Genomic DNA, 17,752 nt, shown 5'->3' with positions numbered 1-17,752 from the left:
TCATGTTTCATGTTCGTCATGTTCGTCATGTTTCATGTTCGTCATGTTCGTCATGTTTCATGTTCGTCATGTTCGTCATGTTTCATGTTCGTCATGTTTCATGTTCGTCATGTTCGTCATGTTTCATGTTCGTCATGTTCGTCATGTTTCATGTTCGTCATGTTTCATGTTCGTCATGTTTCATGTACGTCATGTTTCATGTTCGTCATGTTTCATGTTCGTCATGTTTCATGTTCGTCATGTTTCATGTTCGTCATGTTCGTCATGTTTCATGTTCGTCATGTTTCATGTTCGTCATGTTTCATGTTCGTCATGTTCGTCATGTTTCATGTTCGTCATGTTTGTCATGTTTCATGTTCGTCATGTTTCATGTTCGTCATGTTTCATGTTCGTCATGTTCGTCATGTTTCATGTTCGTCATGTTTCATGTTCGTCATGTTCGTCATGTTTCATGTTCGTCATGTTCGTCATGTTTCATGTTCGTCATGTTTCATGTTCGTCATGTTCGTCATGTTTCATGTTCGTCATGTTTCATGTTCGTCATGTTTCATGTTCGTCATGTTCGTCATGTTTCATGTTCGTCATGTTCGTCATGTTTCATGTTCGTCATGTTCGTCATGTTTCATGTTCGTCATGTTTCATGTTCGTCATGTTTCATGTTCGTCATGTTTCATGTTCGTCATGTTTCATGTTCGTCATGTTCTTCATGTTCGTCATGTTTCATGTTCGTCATGTTTCATGTTCGTCATGTTTCATGTTCGTCATGTTTCATGTTCGTCATGTTCGTCATGTTTCATGTTCGTCATGTTCGTCATGTTTCATGTTCGTCATGTTTCATGTTCGTCATGTTTCATGTTCGTCATGTTTCATGTTCGTCATGTTCGTCATGTTTCATGTTCGTCATGTTTCATGTTCGTCATGTTTCATGTTCGTCATGTTCGTCATGTTTCATGTTCGTCATGTTTCATGTTCGTCATGTTTCATGTTCGTCATGTTTCCGTCTGAACTTTTCATCCACTCGGCTGCGTCGCACCGCAGACAGCAGCAGGTTCGTTCTGCAGCGTTTCTGCTCAAGCTGCACAAATTTAAAACACTTTATTTTACTGCTCCCTTCATCTTACACTGAACGTCTCTGCAGGTATGAAACTGACAGAACTGAAGGTTCAAATTATAAAAAAACAACAGAAAAATAGTTTTATTCTGATTTTATTCATTTGGTGACTCACGAGTTGTTAATTTTTAAAAATTCTTCATAAATTAGACTTTTGACAATTCTTTAACTGACAGAAAATACTTTTCAATGTCAAACTAAATATTAACAAATTACATTAAAACTCTATAAAGGAGCAAATTTCTCCTTTACTACCAAATTACACAAATTACACAAAGAAACAAAGAATTTCTGTTAAAATTTGGGAAAATTAAGAATCACATATGATTCCAAATATAAACAGACTAAACTGAGTTTTCCTCATTGTCCTTGTTCATTTTTTACCAAATTGCACCAAAATGTTTTGCAAAATGTCCTGAAGATTGACTGTTAGATGCCTGTAAAGTATCTAAAGTATAGTAAATAAGTATAAAATGAAGGGAGCGTTAAGTGTCTGTCTTCACGCTGAACTTGTCTCTACTTCAGTCTCAACATCTGGACATGAAACCAACAGCTGTGGTGCTGCAGTTCCTCTAACGTCCACTAGAGGCTGCTGTGATCTGTGTGAATGAGGAAAACCTCCAAAGTCAGAACAGCGTTTCCACAACAAGTTCAGCTCTCAGCAGATGCACTGAGCTTCTTCTCGTGTCATCTGACGGCAGGTTCTCGTCTGTCCAGGACTCAGATCCTACAGAACAAGCTGCAGCTTCCGGGACACCAACAAAGGTGTACCTGGAGGGGGGGGGGATGTTCACCTCGACTGACGGGTCTCAGCCTGTCACACTCGTCTGGTCGTTACTCCCCCCCATTTAAAATATAAAACCAAACGTCTCCTCAAACAGCTGTTTCCTCGTCTGCTCAGCTCTCGTCGTCTCCGTCTGCCTCTACACCTTCTGTCTTGCTCTTCACCGTTATCTTCCACTCATCACCCACCTCCTCTCCTATCACTATCCTGGTCTCACGTCTCTCCTTGCTCGCCTCCTTCCTGTCCTCCACCACCTCCTTCCCTTCTTCCTCACTGTCCTCCTCTATCTTCTTAACTTCCTCTTTCTGCTCCCTGTCTTCTTCCTTTTCTTTCACTGTATCCTTCCCTTCTGTTTCCATGTCCTCCTGCCCACCTCCCTCCTCCCTGTCCTTCCCTTCCTCCTCTTTGTCCTCCTCTTTCTCCTCTGATGTCTCCTCTGATGTCTCCGGTGCTTCCTCTGTGTCCTTTTCGTCCTCCAGCTCCAGCAGATCAGGAGAATCCTCCTCCAAAGCTTCAGAGCCCAGCAGAGTCTCTGTCAGAGTCTTCAAGAGGTCTGACTGGATCTCCTCTAAGTTCTGACTTGTCTCCTCCTCCTTCGTCTCCACGTTGTCCTCCTCTTTCTGCCTCGGCAGAAGGCCTGTCAGTTGGAACGACTTCTTCCAGAGCTGGGGGAGTTTGTTGAGGTTTGTCAGAGCCTCGACCAGCCAGTCGACCAGCAGCTGTGCGACGTTTGCTTGGAGCCGGTGGGGCGACGTCTCCTCCAGCTCCGTCGGGTCTCCGGCGATGAACTTCGCCCAGCGCGACAGCAAGAAGCGCTGCAGCACCGGCTTCATGCAAACCTCCAGAGGCTGAAGGTGGAAGGAGCAGCCTCCGGGGATCACCGCCGGGAGGGTACCCGATCCGCTGATGGCGGTGAGGAATGAATCTCCCATGTGTTCCCGGTGTCGGTCCAACACCAGTAAGGATTTGCTGAGCTGAGCTGGACCGGACACGTGCTGTAGCCAAACCCTTTTAGTCCAGAGATCCAAGGCATCTTCTACTAACAGACCGTCCGGGCCGGCCTCCAGCAGGATGAACTCTGGCAGGACTTTCTCATCCAGCTGCCTGTTTGCCAGCACCAGGGAGGGCAGCATGGTACCATCAGCCAGCGCCGTCAGGTACACCGTGACCAGAGGTACAGACCCCGTGAGCTCCAGGGCCTCCGCACGGCGACACTTGTCCTGAACTATCCTCAAATCCACAAAGAGACAGAGTTCATCCATTGCAGCTATAGTGCCTCCTGGGAGCTTGTGGACGTGAACGATCTTCTGGGTGAACTCCCTGAAGGACGTGACTTTGGCCTCCAGAGATGGCGGCAGCGTGCGAGCCAGCGTGGCCGCCCGTCCGACGCTCCGCAGGCCGAGCCGGTGCTGCAGCATAAAGCTCACCGCCCAGTCGTAGGAAATGCGGAAGGAGTCGCTGAAACTTCCCTTCTTCTTCAGCGTGGAGGCTTTGTGGAAGAGGCTGCTCTCACTGATCGGGAGTTGCTGCTCACGCATGGCGAGCACCCACGCCACCATGCGTTCCCCGCCGTCGGCGAGGACCTTCTGTTCCTGTTCAGTCTGCTTCAAACGCTTCCTGGCCTCCTTCAGCCAGGACCGGATGAGCTGCTGCTCCGTCGCAAAGACTCGCGAGGCTTGTTGCAGCCCGTCACACAGAGCGAACAGAGTGACCCTCAGCTGACGCGCAGTAAGGAAGTCCTCGCGCTCTTTTGACGCTGACAGGATTGCCGCTGATTGGCCGTGACCGTTTGTCGCTGATGGCAACTGACACGTGGGACGTTTAACTTCTTTGTTAAATTCTTCCTTTATATCTTCAGTTTCGTCATCGATATCATCCAGATCTTCTATTCTCTCATCTTCAGAAAAGTCAAAGTCCTCCACCGGCGCCATCGAACCGTCCATGTTGTTGTCAACCTCGTCCACCTCGACTTCTCCGCTGCAGCAGAAGATTCAATGTACATTTGTCAGTAAACAAAACATAGATGACAGAAGATCAATTACACACATGAAGATAAAACAGTCGCTGGACAATTATATTCATTAAAAGATGAAGATGAAAGGATAGATTACCTCAGTCTGTTCTTGATAAAGCCGATTTTTGTTGATCCTGTTGAAAACAGTTAAAGACAAATTTTAACGGTAATAAACCAACTTCTAAGTCACAGAACTGACTCAGACCTTCAGAAGTTACTTCTATAAAACACTGACCTTTGTTGAGAGGTGACATGCCGTGAAATTCCCAGAAGCAGTTTGGCTGTTTACACAAGTTGGCTTTACAGATGATGCAACCATAAACGCTCTCATGCCGGATGTTCTTCAGGTTGCAGTTCTTGCACCTCTTAGAGATGGCGCTGATCTTTGCCATCCGGTGTCTCTGTTTAACGGGTCCGTCTGCCGCCTCCACCCTCATCCCGCGTGAGCTGGCGATCTCCATCGTCTCAAAGTATTTCTGGGCACATTTGGCGAGCTGGTTGCCCAGACGCTTGCGGAAGTTGACCTGAGTGAAGAGGCCGTCTTGCACCCAGGCCGGCGGGTTCTCTTTGCGGCTCTCTCGCAGCACGATGAAGGCGTTGACGATGCTCAGGTTGAGCAGAAACCAGAAGAGACTGCGCCAGTGTCTGTCCTGAGGTATTCCTCCCAGCGGGTTGCAGGCCAGCAGCTGTTTGCAGATGTCGACCCCTCGCATATTCTCCTGCAAGAGATGGAAGGCCATGGGGCGGTCGATGGGATCCAGGCCGCCCACTTTGGTCTGGGACCTCCTCCACACGGTGTCTGGCTCACCCGGAGGAGCATTAGTCGACAGGCAGCCCATCTCCTTGGTGTCCCTCCAGCGGGTGGCCAGCAGGGGGCCAAACTGCCTCTGCAAGAAGTCCCCAGGTTTCTCCAGCTGGCCCTCGTCCCAGAGCTCTCTGGGAAGGATGGGGTTGGGTGGAGGGAAGGAGCTGGAGGCGTAGATGCCCTGGTCCAGGAGCTTCTGCATGAGTGGGACCGATGTGAGCGAGTTGGCCAGATACAGCTGGTGGTGTTTGTCCTCCAGACCCTTCACAAGCTCCGGCACAACAGTGAAGCCCGGCTCCTGGCCCGCCTTCTCACCCACCTGGATGAAGAGGCGGTGGCAGTAGCCGGACTTGGAGTCACAGAGCAGCCAGACCTGAGGCTGGGTCTTCGGGTTCCCCTTGACGGGGCAGCTCTCCTCCTCGAGGCTGGGCAGCAGTGCCCTGTCGATGGTCAAGCAGCAGTTTGGCCGGTAAGTGTTCCACATGGCTCCTCCCAGGATGTCCAGCATCGGCCTGAAGATGTGCAGCGAGTCACCGGGGTTGCTGCTATGACGATAAACATCTGTGGCGAAGCTGCCCATGCGGATGTTGGCAGCGATCTGCTTGAAGCGCTTGAAGCTCATGGCGCGGTAGAAAGTGTAGCTGTTATCATAGTGACTCCAGGACCAGTAGTGTGATGGGTCAGGCAGGTTCTGTATCCCCATCAGAATCACCAGGCCCATGAAACCTTTGACCTCATGGGTGGTGACGGGGAACCAGTCTGGGTTGCAGGAGCCCAGGTACTGGCAGGTCTTGGCGTGGGCGTTGGTCTCGTTGGTGATCAGCTCCACCAGAGCTGAGGGGAAGAGAAGGTTGAAGAAGTCGATGGCATCGCTGTTTCTGGACAGAGAGTGCTTAGGTCCGCTGATCTGCATGAACGGGATGATGGAAGACTTTGTGCCGTCGTCCTCCGCCGCCGGTTTCCAACAGTCTGCTGACCTCCAGGACGGATCAGGTAAGTCTTTGTTCTGGTCTGGTTCCTTCTCTTCTGGAGAATGCTGCTCGTCATCCTGGCAGAACTGGATGTCAGGTTCCACATAGACTGAAAAGAAAGGAGATGTGAATGTTTTAAACATCTTAAACAACCCTAACCCATCATGTTCTACAACAAACAAAAAATATCAAAACACCCACAGAAACACGATTGACTCACTGTTCATCTGTATCTCAGTAAGTTACCCGCAGGTGACTGTGATCGACATGTTTTTCAGTCATGCGACACCTTAACTCTTCAGGTTCTTTTAATTATTTTGAGCAGAGCGTATTTCAGGTTCATTGGAATCAAGGTTGGTGTGTTTTGGCTGAAGGTTTAGAAAAGATTCTGACAAACTCTCCATCACGAACAAAATATTAATAAAACATTCAATATAAAATAATAAAATATATAAAATATTCAAATACAGTTTTTGATCAACAGCAGATAAAGTGTGGCCAGTTTGTAACTCGAGTGTAAGTCTACTATTAAAGACCAGAGTTATAAAGTCTCTCACAGTCACAAAACTAACAAAAGATAAAAAGCATGTGAATAAACCCTGAGCTGCTCAGGAGTCATTATATAAGTTTCTATAGATGTTCTGGTTCATTTTTGCCTCTGACTCTGATCATCCATGTGAGTGGATGTGAATCAGAGCAGCTGCTAGTGCAGAGTTCACACTCATCTTCCACTCGCCACCAGCTGCTGGAGATCGCTATCTGTGAACCGTTCACAGACGCCTGAAAGATATCAAGCAATATCTAGAATGTGCAAAGTGTTGTGACTGGCGGCGACAAGCTACAACCAATGAGAGCGCAACACTCGGGGTTGAGGAGCTGTAACACCTACAACACGACAGCATCAACAGCCAGAGATAGAGCTGGAGTCACTGGTTCCTTGTAAACATCCGTTTTTGAAAGAAAAAAATTCTGTCTCGTGCACGGTGTCGCATCACTTCCTGTGTCACTTCTCACGTGTGTTATTGTAATAAAACATAGTTTGGAGACCAGACAGACGGACTCGTCGTTCCTCCCGGTGAAACACGTGTGACCTCGTCGCCGATCAGTCGTGTAGTTTACAAACCACGAAGACTTCAAGATTCACGATTACAAGACAGAAAGCTGCTTTTATTTTGAAAGTTTGATTGACATGTGTACTGTCAGGTGTGTAGAGACAATAAGTAACTGCAGCTGGACACAGAAACATACTCATATGTTTGAATGGAGAGTGTGAACGAACTGTTATAAACTGTCACCTTCACTCCATGTTTCCTTCCCCTCACAGTTCATCCTCACTACTGATTATACATATAAGACCTGTAATTACTGTAAAATAAATGATAATAACACCAAACTTCATACAAAGTTTGTATATAATGTACTGTATGTATATAGACCTTTCTGCTGCATCCTACAAAAATGAGCTGCATTCAACCCCCCCCCTCCCTATTCTCTCCCTCTCAGCTGGAGAGGAGGATTTTAGAGTACCATTCTTGTGAAATCTCCTCATAAATCTCATGACTTTGGCCAAATCTTACATTAAAAATCATATTTTAGAAGGAAATTTCGTTGTGAATCCATTGATACAGGTTTGAAAGTGGTCAGACTTATAGTTTAGACGTCAGAAGCTTCTGTTTGACACAAAGTTCATGCCCATAGATTGCCTCCCCATTGGTTTACATTGTAAGGGTGATGTGGCACTGCAACTTTCAGGGCTTATAAAATCCAAACTGTTCAAGTTATTACAAAGTTTTTAACAACTTTTTTCAGCACAGTGTCATAAGTCATGCATTAAAGATCGAAGCCGATACCACCGATAGTGTTTGTTCGGAGGCCAAAATTGAGGCAAGTCTTATTTTGAAAGGCTAATTGTGGACTTCCTGTTGGATTGAGGTCAGGGGTGTCAGTGTATGATTTGTAGGTCTTGATGAGACGAATAATTGAGTTTTGATTTGATCTCTCTACAACATTCCTACGGGACATGGCGGCCATTTTAGTTACATAGGTAGCACTAGAGAGCACATTTTGGCACTTTAGGGGTTAATTTTTACATTTTATCAAATTTTTAACCAAACCTGATGAGCGTGTTAAATTTGGTGAGTTTTTGAGCATGTTTAGGGGGAGAAATTTAGGGTTGAAGTGGCGTAATAATAAAGAAAGAAAGAAAGAAACACATGATAAACAACAGGGTCCTCGCCTGAGACTGTTGTTTTTCATGTGCTTGTTTGTTTGTTTGTTTGTTTCTTTATTATTACGGGACATTACACCTAAATTACACCTGTTGTTTTACAGTAGTCCTCTGCCTTTTGGGCTCGGCCCCTAATAAACGTGTCAGGCTGATGTTGTGAGCTGATGTTGACGTGTGAACACATCGTCACTGTGAAGACGGCGGCTGTTTTATTGACTTTGGCTCCGGCTGAAGCCGGACGCCGGACGCTATCAGAGCCGTGGAAAACCTCCAGACCCTCCGAGGACGTCGGGACAGCAGCTGAGTTTTCGTTCACGTGCAGAGGATGACAGGAAACTGACCTCAGCTCGACCTCGCTGATATCATATCTGCAGGTTGTTTATCAGCTCAGCAGATATTTGCTGTTTTTCTTTTGTCCTTTATGTTTATCAAAGTAAATATTTTGAAAGAAGAAAGCCGACTGTAAATATGACCACTTCCTTCCAGTGAACTGATCCTCTGAATTATTTCCTGTGATGCAGAGCTCCAACAATCAGTCCATCCACAGAAAATTCACTTTTCTTAATCAACTATTTTAATAATTGATGACGAGTTAAACATATCAAGGTTTTATTGTCATTCTAACATGTTTTATATGTAAAGACTCGGTTCAGGGTCCCGGTTCAATATGAACACTGTTACTGAGAACAACAGCCTGCAGACGACTGTTGAACGTTGATGTATTAACTATTGTAGTACATATTGTATGTATGTAACTATTTCATTGTGTGTGTGTGTGTTAGTGTGTGTGTTAGTGTGTGTGTGTTAGTGTGTTAGTGTGTTAGTGTGTGTGTTAGTGTGTGTGTGTGTGTGTGTGTGTGTGTTAGTGTGTGTGTGTTAGTGTGTTAGTGTGTTAGTGTGTGTGTTAGTGTGTGTGTTCAGTGTGTGTGTGTGTGTGTCTGTTAATGTGTGTGTGTTCAGTGTGTGTTAGTGTGTGTGTGTGTTAGTGTGTGTGTTAGTGTGTTAGTGTGTGTGTTCAGTGTGTGTGTGTGTGTGTTAGTGTGTGTGTTAGTGTGTGTGTGTTAGTGTGTGTGTTAGTGTGTGTGTGTCTTACTCCTGGTCTGGCAGGTGGCGCTGTGGTGTTCGGGGTTGGTCAGCAGGTGATCGGCCATCAGATCTGCAGTCTGAGGTCTGAAGTCGCAGTGAGAGCACTGCAGCAGGAAGCGGCTGACAGGAAACAAACACTTTATTTCTACATATTTACAGAGTTCACAATGTTTCAGTTGTGTTATTGTGCATTAAAAGTCTGTGTGAAGCTTCTATTCAGCTTCATCAGTCTGAGTTAGTCATATCAAGTGGATATCTGACACATTTACAGTCTTTTTAGCATCAAATCACTGCAAGATAAACAGCTTTATGTTCATTTGGGCTCCTGACTGTTGATTTAAGACACACTTGAAAACTTGTAAAGTGTTCTTTAAATCTTTGGTTGTATTTCCTGTCATGATGAGATGATGAGTGACTGAGTGTAGAATAGAAAGACTGATCTGTCGCAGTAATTCATTCTTTCAGCCATTTTAGACTTTAGACATTTTAGAGGAAACAGTGATGAAGAGCGACACCTGCAGGGCAGACAGAGGACTGACTGAATGTTTTATACTACTCTCTGTCACGCAGTGAAGAACAATAAAGTTTTGTGAGTTTGTATCATTGTGTGACTGTGTCTTTATATTCAGTCTGATGGGCGTGAAGCAGACTCACCATGGAGGAGGCTGCCGGTACAGAGGAACAGCTTTGTCTTTAGGACGCGGCACATGGTGGCTGTAATCAATAAGACCAGGACAACCAATCAGAATGATCGATCACAACTATCAATAATCATCTAACCAGGATCCTTTCACCCACAAATACAGTTTTAATACATACTGTTGTTACAGTACTATGAATATTACTACAGTACAGTCAGTATTCCTGCAGTACTGTGAGTGTTACTGCAGTACTAAGTGTTACTGCAGTACTGTAAGTGTTACTGTGAGTGTTACTGCAGTACTGTGAGTGTTACTGCAGTACTGTGAGTGTTACTGTGAGTGTTACTGCAGTACTGTGAGTGTTACTGCAGTACTGAGTGTTACTGCAGTACTGAGTGTTACTGTAGTACTGAGTGTTACTGCAGTACTGAGTGTTACTGTGAGTGTTACTGCAGTACTGTGAGTGTTACTGTGAGTGTTACTGCAGTACTGTGAGTGTTACTGCAGTACTGAGTGTTACTGTGAGTGTTACTGCAGTACTGTGAGTGTTACTGCAGTACTGTGAGTGTTACTGTAGTACTGTGAGTGTTACTGTAGTACTGTGAGTGTTACTGCAGTACTGTGAGTGTTACTGTAGTACTGTGAGTGTTACTGCAGTACTGTGAGTGTTACTGTGAGTGTTACTGTGAGTGTTACTGTGAGTGTTACTGCAGTACTGTGAGTGTTACTGTAGTACTGAGTGTTACTGCAGTACTGAGTGTTACTGTGAGTGTTACTGCAGTACTGTGAGTGTTACTGTGAGTGTTACTGTGAGTGTTACTGCAGTACTGTGAGTGTTACTGTAGTACTGAGTGTTACTGCAGTACTGAGTGTTACTGTGAGTGTTACTGCAGTACTGTGAGTGTTACTGCAGTACTGAGTGTTACTGTGAGTGTTACTGCAGTACTGTGAGTGTTACTGCAGTACTGTGAGTGTTACTGTAGTACTGTGAGTGTTACTGTAGTACTGTGAGTGTTACTGTAGTACTGTGAGTGTTACTGTAGTACTGTGAGTGTTACTGCAGTACTGTGAGTGTTACTGTAGTACTGTGAGTGTTACTGCAGTACTGTGAGTGTTACTGTGAGTGTTACTGTGAGTGTTACTGTGAGTGTTACTGCAGTACTGTGAGTGTTACTGTAGTACTGAGTGTTACTGCAGTACTGAGTGTTACTGTGAGTGTTACTGCAGTACTGTGAGTGTTACTGTGAGTGTTACTGTGAGTGTTACTGCAGTACTGTGAGTGTTACTGTAGTACTGAGTGTTACTGCAGTACTGAGTGTTACTGTGAGTGTTACTGCAGTACTGTGAGTGTTACTGCAGTACTGAGTGTTACTGTGAGTGTTACTGCAGTACTGTGAGTGTTACTGTAGTACTAAGTGTTACTGCAGTACTGAGTGTTACTGTGAGTGTTACTGCAGTACTGTGAGTGTTACTGCAGTACTGAGTGTTACTGTGAGTGTTACTGCAGTACTGTGAGTGTTACTGCAGTACTGTGAGTGTTACTGTAGTACTGTGAGTGTTACTGTAGTACTGTGAGTGTTACTGCAGTACTGTGAGTGTTACTGTAGTACTGTGAGTGTTACTGCAGTACTGTGAGTGTTACTGTGAGTGTTACTGTGAGTGTTACTGTGAGTGTTACTGCAGTACTGTGAGTGTTACTGTAGTACTGAGTGTTACTGCAGTACTGAGTGTTACTGTGAGTGTTACTGCAGTACTGTGAGTGTTACTGTGAGTGTTACTGTGAGTGTTACTGCAGTACTGTGAGTGTTACTGTAGTACTGAGTGTTACTGCAGTACTGAGTGTTACTGTGAGTGTTACTGCAGTACTGTGAGTGTTACTGCAGTACTGAGTGTTACTGTGAGTGTTACTGCAGTACTGTGAGTGTTACTGCAGTACTGAGTGTTACTGTGAGTGTTACTGCAGTACTGTGAGTGTTACTGCAGTACTGAGTGTTACTGTGAGTGTTACTGCAGTACTGTGAGTGTTACTGTAGTACTGTGAGTGTTACTGCAGTACTGAGTGTTACTGTGAGTGTTACTGCAGTACTGTGAGTGTTACTGCAGTACTGTGAGTGTTACTGCAGTACTGAGTGTTACTGTGAGTGTTACTGCAGTACTGAGTGTTACTGTGAGTGTTACTGCAGTACTGAGTGTTACTGTGAGTGTTACTGCAGTACTGTGAGTGTTACTGCAGTACTGAGTGTTACTGTGAGTGTTACTGCAGTACTGAGTGTTACTGTGAGTGTTACTGCAGTACTGTGAGTGTTACTGCAGTACTGAGTGTTACTGTGAGTGTTACTGTGAGTGTTACTGTGAGTGTTACTGCAGTACTGTGAGTGTTACTGCAGTACTGTGAGTGTTACTGCAGTACTGAGTGTTACTGTGAGTGTTACTGCAGTACTGAGTGTTACTGTGAGTGTTACTGTAGTACTGTGAGTGTTACTGTAGTACTGAGTGTTACTGTAAGTGTTACTGCAGTACTGAGTGTTACTGTGAGTGTTACTGTAGTACTGTGAGTGTTACTGTAGTACTGAGTGTTACTGTGAGTGTTACTGTAGTACTGTGAGTGTTACTGTAGTACTGAGTGTTACTGTGAGTGTTACTGCAGTACTGTGAGTGTTACTGTAGTACTGAGTGTTACTGTAAGTGTTACTGCAGTACTGAGTGTTACTGTAAGTGTTACTGCAGTACTGAGTGTTACTGTGAGTGTTACTGTAGTACTGTGAGTGTTACTGCAGTACTGAGTGTTACTGTGAGTGTTACTGCAGTACTGTGAGTGTTACTGCAGTACTGAGTGTTACTGTGAGTGTTACTGCAGTACTGTGAGTGTTACTGCAGTACTGAGTGTTACTGTGAGTGTTACTGCAGTACTGTGAGTGTTACTGTGAGTGTTACTGTGAGTGTTACTGCAGTACTGAGTGTTACTGTGAGTGTTACTGCAGTACTGTGAGTGTTACTGTGAGTGTTACTGCAGTACTGTGAGTGTTACTGCAGTACTGAGTGTTACTGTGAGTGTTACTGCAGTACTGTGAGTGTTACTGCAGTACTGTGAGTGTTACTGTGAGTGTTACTGCAGTACTGTGAGTGTTACTGTGAGTGTTACTGCAGTACTGTGAGTGTTAATGCAGTACTGAGTGTTACTGCAGTACTGTGAGTGTTACTGCAGTACTGTGAGTGTTACTGTGAGTGTTACTGTGAGTGTTACTGCAGTACTGTGAGTGTTACTGTGAGTGTTACTGCAGTACTGTGAGTGTTACTGTGAGTGTTACTGCAGTACTGTGAGTGTTACTGCAGTGTGCGTACTGGATCATGTGAGCAGCGTAGGCTCTGGAGCAGCAGCTGCTGTAGGGACACAGCAGGCAGTGGACGTGAGTCGGGTAGTGAGCGGAGAAGTCGGAGGCGTCGGTTCCACACTCCAGACACACCAATCGGTCTCCTTCGAGGGACGAACTCCTGCAGACAAAACATAAGAAGAAGAAACGTCAGGACGTCTTCTTTGTCCGGCTCTACAGCTGTTTGAGGACGTCTCAGACTTGACTCTGTCAGTGTCAGATGTCCTAAGAAGGCCACCGTACAGGTGTTCTGCAGGTGAAATGAACAGGTGACCTGTTGGCGTGGGCTCTGCGGATCACCGCTCTCTTTGTCGGGGATCGGGGGGATTTGGGTAGCAGAGGGTTCCTGTGGGTCGGAGACCTCTGCTGCTCTGTCTTGATGTTGATTGGCTGGATGAGAGGGGAGGGGCTCTGGAGGAGATGGGTGCCGCCCCCTGCTGATGTCATCGCAGACCTGATCTTCCCATAGGTCCTGATGGTCACCTGGAGACACATGGATCATTGACCAGTGATCAGATCGGATGGGGGTGGGACTTAAATGCTGACAAAAATACAAAAGCAGCAACAAGCTGCAGCTTAGAGAGACATGAGGTAAAATAATCGTCATGACGATCTGACCTTTGACCCCGGCGGCAAGCCCTCCAGTTTAGCAGGTCTGCGGACGCTGCGGTGGTTCTCCAGTTTGTGCTGCATTTTATCTTTCAGGAAGACGAACTGAAGACGACACCTGTTACAGTGGAACGCCTGGTTGATCTGAGACAACAGAGGACAGGTGGTCACCAGGTGTGTGAGGTCACCAGGTGTGTGAGGTTACCTGGTGTGTGAGGTTACCAGGTGTGTGAGGTTACCAGGTGTGTGAGGTTACCAGGTGTGTGAGATTACCTGGTGTGTGAGGTTACCAGGTGTGTGAGATCACCTGGTGTGTGAGGTTACCTGGTGTGTGAGGTCACCTGGTGTGTAAGGTTACCTGGTGTGTGAGGTCACCAGGTGTGTGAGATTAAAATGTGTGTGAGGTTACCTGATGTGTGAGATCACCTGGTGTTCAAGGTCACCTGGTGTGTGAGGTTACCAGGTGTGTGAGATCACCTGGTGTGTGAGGTTACCAGGTGTGTGAGGTTACCTGGTGTTTGAGATCACCTGGTGTGTGAGGTTACCTGGTGTGTGAGATCACCTGGTGTGTGAGGTTACCTGGTGTGTGAGATCACCTGGTGTGTGAGGTTACCAGGTGTGTGAGGTTACCTGGTGTGTGAGGTTACCTGGTGTGTGAGATCACCTGGTGTGTGAGGTTACCTGGTGTGTGAGATCACCTGGTGTGTGAGATCACCTGGTGTGTGAGGTTACCTGGTGTGTGAGGTTACCTGGTGTGTGAGGTCATCTGGTGTGTGAGGTTACCTGGTGTGTGAGGTTACCAGGTGTGTGAGATTAAAATGTGTGTGAGATCACCTGGTGTGTGAGGTTACCTGGTGTGTGAGGTCACCTGGTGTGTGAGGTTACCTGGTGTGTGAGGTTACCTGGTGTGTGAGATCACCAGGTGTGTGAGGTTACCTGGTATGTGAGATCACCTGGTGTGTGAGGTTACCTGATGTGTGAGATTAAAATGTGTGTGAGGTTACCTGGTGTGTGAGGTTACCTGGTGTCGCAGCAGGTGCTGCTGGTAGCTGGTGGGGTTCCTGGTCACCTTCAGACAGAAAACACACAGCAGGAAGCGAGAGTCTCTGTGGAAGCTGGCGAAATGCTGCAGGACATCCGAGTAGAAGGACGAGCGATACGAACACACCTGCAAATCATCACACCTGAGTTAGCACTGAAGCCCAATGTCATACACTGAGGGAGGTCAGAGGTCAGACTCACCTGGCAGACATAGGGCATCTCTCCTGGTTTGTGGTTGGACTTCATGTGGTTCAAGAAGGCTGGCTCGTTCTCAAACGCCCACTCACATATCCGACACATACCTGAGAGACGGACAGGTGAGTAAGTAACATTTATTTACAAAGCACTTTTCAAAACAGCAGTTCCAAAGTGCTTCACAGTTAATAAAAATGCATTCAGGAGCAGCGGGTCAGAGGGTCTGAGTAATCTCGGTGCAGTATTGAATACTGGGTTATAAGCTCAGAAATATACAAGGGTGCCATGTCACGCAGGGCTTTGAATGTGATCAGGAGGATCTCAAATTGAATTCTGAAGCATACAGGAAGCCAATGTAAGTCTGCCAGAATGCCGGTAATACAGTCTCTTGGTTTAGTGTTTAGCCTGGCTGCTGCATTCTGAACCAGCTGACGTCAAACATTTTGGAAATATTTCTGAATTGTAAAAAACAAGACTGAACCAATTTCTTAATGTGATGGTAAAAATTCAGATTTTGATCAAGCAACACCAATATTTCCAGCAGATAGTTCTGAATTCCCTGCTAAGTGCTCTGTGACACTTGGTCTGAGCCAACGACCAAGATTTCTGTTTAGTCTGTGTTCAGCTGAATGCAGTGACATCCAATCTTTGATAGCAGTGAGGCAACAGTGTAGAGTCTCCAGATTTAAATGATACGGAAAGCTGGGTGTCATCTGCATAACAGTGGTAGGCAACAATCTTAAACTGACAAATAACGTGACCAAGGGGAGCATATAGAAGCTGAACAAGACGGGACCGAGGACTGAACCTTGTGGGACCCCACACGACACACAAAATCATCAATATTCATCCTGAAAGATCTCTCTGTAAGACATGAGGAAAACCATCTGAGGCAGCTCTATGCCGACCCAGTGCTTTAGTCTATCCAGAAAGACGGTATGATCAATAGCGTCAAAGGCGGCAGACAAGTCCAACAATACTAGAATGGAGTGACGGCCAGAATCTGCATTCATAAGAATATAACTTTCAGCAGACGCAGCTGGTGAAAACTAGAATGTTATTAGCTTCAACTATGTCCAGTAGTTGCTTAGCAACAGCCTGGTCAATGATTTTTGAGACAAAGGATCATTTAGAGATGGATCTGTAATTGTGAGGGAGTGATGGATCAGGGCCAGGTTTCTTTAACAGACGATGAATAAACGCTCGTTTGAAACAGTCTGGGAACAAACCGGAGGACAGAGACCCGTTTACAGCCGAGAGAAGACGAGAGGCAGCGACGTCTACAACAACCTGACGGCAGAGAGTCAAGACCACAGGAGGATACATGCATGTCAGTATTAATTAATATTAATTATTAATAAGTGGTTGATAAAACCACTCTGACTATAAAAAAGGAAAGTCTCATGTCAGGTGTGAGTCAGGCAGGTACGTCCCTACTGACGTCCAAGGAAGGACAGGTGAGACCCGAGTCAAGACAAAGTAACGTCAGGTCCAAACAGGTGAGTTCAAAGAAAGGAAAGACCCAATCCGAGAGCGACACGTTCCGAGACGAGACCGGGAACATGTGTTTACGTTAATATTTTTCAGGTGTGCGAGCAGGTGTGGTTCTTACAGGAGGAGAGGGCGGGGCCATGCACCTGCTCCTGGTGACTGTGAAGCTGAGCCGGAGACGAGAACTGACGGTAACAAGACCTGCAGCACTTCCTGTCGTCACCTTCTCCTCCTCCGCTGATCAACTCCGAGTGCTGCAGCATGTGTTGCATCAACCTGCACACGCACACATACACACACACATACACACACACACACACACACACACACACACACACGTGAACACTCAGACCTGCACTTGCATCCAGACAGTCCAGGTGTGTACAGTTGTGCTCAGCTTCCCCACCTCAGGTTGTTGTCGGCGAGGTGCGAGCAGATCTGGCAGGTGAAGCTGGAGGTTTTGATTCCCAGTGGGTGTGGCTTCCTCAGACTCAGGTCGCCCTCGAACGTGCCGTAATAAAACTCCTCCACACTCATCACCACCTTGGTGGGGTCGGCGGTCGGCGCTGTCGTCACGCTCGGGTTCATGGCGACGGAGGGGGCGGGGCCAGGAGCTGCTGGACCGGGTGACACACAGACACTGTTATGGAGAGTGGTAACCATGGCAACAGAGCACACTGTATGTGTTGGAAAGAAGTGATTTTCAACACTTTTTGCAGCTCTAAATGTGTCTTTTAGCTTCATGTTTGCATAAACAGGAAGTTCCCACACCGGGGGGGGGGACCTCCATATTTATTCTTCATCTTGACAGTACTCAAGAGGAACCAAGAATCAGCATTAGGTATGTTAACGATTATTTGATTATCGATTAATTGCCGTTAATAATTGAACTGATGTGGACGTGTGTAAATGTCAGAAGATGTTCTGTAGATGTGCTGCAGTACGCGGTTGCACCACCAGGTGGAGCCTCTTGCACTTTAATAAGGTTGGGTTGCAGGTGCATTCAGCGACCACCTGTAAGGGCCGCACAAACTGTAAAACAAACGCACCTCCCTGCCGTCCAAGGAAGAAACAAGTCACCGCCTTCCTCCATCTGCTCGCTGACGAGAGACTGATGCTGGATGTCCAGTTAGCTATCTGAGGCTCATGCTAACGCTAAACTAGCAGCTGAGTGTCAGACAGCAGGAATCTAATTACACGTTTCCAACAACATCGACTCAAAGTGACAAACTGTAACTGCGTCACTCTGCTGCTTAAACTGATAAAGTTGGAGCGAACACACACACACACACACACACACACACACACACACACACACACATCAGTCCGTCAGAGATCACACCAGTCGGACTGAAGTCTGTTGATTTACTGTTGAAACTACCAAAGCTCATCCTGATGAAGAGTTC

The 17,752-nt window shown here is 46.3% G+C and overlaps 2 protein-coding genes across 4 annotated transcripts in view; one reads left to right on the top strand and one right to left on the bottom strand.

Moving 5' to 3' along the window:
* Positions 1–932: 932 nt before the first annotated feature.
* The window catches only part of pogzb (pogo transposable element derived with ZNF domain b), a 22,836-nt gene continuing 6,016 nt past the window's right edge, over positions 933–17,752 (bottom strand). For 2 of the 3 annotated variants that reach the window (XM_042422782.1, XM_042422781.1), the window contains exons 8-19: positions 16,753–16,963; positions 16,468–16,622; positions 14,862–14,962; positions 14,641–14,787; positions 13,629–13,763; positions 13,285–13,493; positions 12,982–13,131; positions 9,653–9,712; positions 9,006–9,118; positions 4,145–5,794; positions 4,007–4,043; positions 933–3,872 (exon numbers count right to left, since the gene is read on the bottom strand). In XM_042422782.1, coding sequence (XP_042278716.1) covers positions 2,009–3,872; positions 4,007–4,043; positions 4,145–5,794; positions 9,006–9,118; positions 9,653–9,712; positions 12,982–13,131; positions 13,285–13,493; positions 13,629–13,763; positions 14,641–14,787; positions 14,862–14,962; positions 16,468–16,622; positions 16,753–16,963 — 4,832 coding nt within the window. In that variant the 3' untranslated portion in view covers positions 933–2,008. The remainder of the gene's footprint in view (positions 3,873–4,006; positions 4,044–4,144; positions 5,795–9,005; positions 9,119–9,652; positions 9,713–12,981; positions 13,132–13,284; positions 13,494–13,628; positions 13,764–14,640; positions 14,788–14,861; positions 14,963–16,467; positions 16,623–16,752; positions 16,964–17,752) is intronic. The other variant, XM_042422784.1, reaches the window with a different exon arrangement.
* Positions 17,117–17,752, top strand: part of LOC121904954 (retinol dehydrogenase 13) — a 15,488-nt gene continuing 14,852 nt past the window's right edge. The window contains exon 1 of the mRNA XM_042422787.1: positions 17,117–17,187. The gene's annotated coding sequence lies outside the window, so the exon portion shown is untranslated. The remainder of the gene's footprint in view (positions 17,188–17,752) is intronic.

This window comes from Thunnus maccoyii, chromosome 10 (genome assembly GCF_910596095.1).
Source record: "Thunnus maccoyii chromosome 10, fThuMac1.1, whole genome shotgun sequence".
NCBI classification, from domain to species: Eukaryota; Metazoa; Chordata; class Actinopteri; order Scombriformes; family Scombridae; genus Thunnus; species Thunnus maccoyii.
Note: the sequence above shows the minus strand (reverse complement) of the source record. Positions and strands in the feature narration are given on the sequence as shown.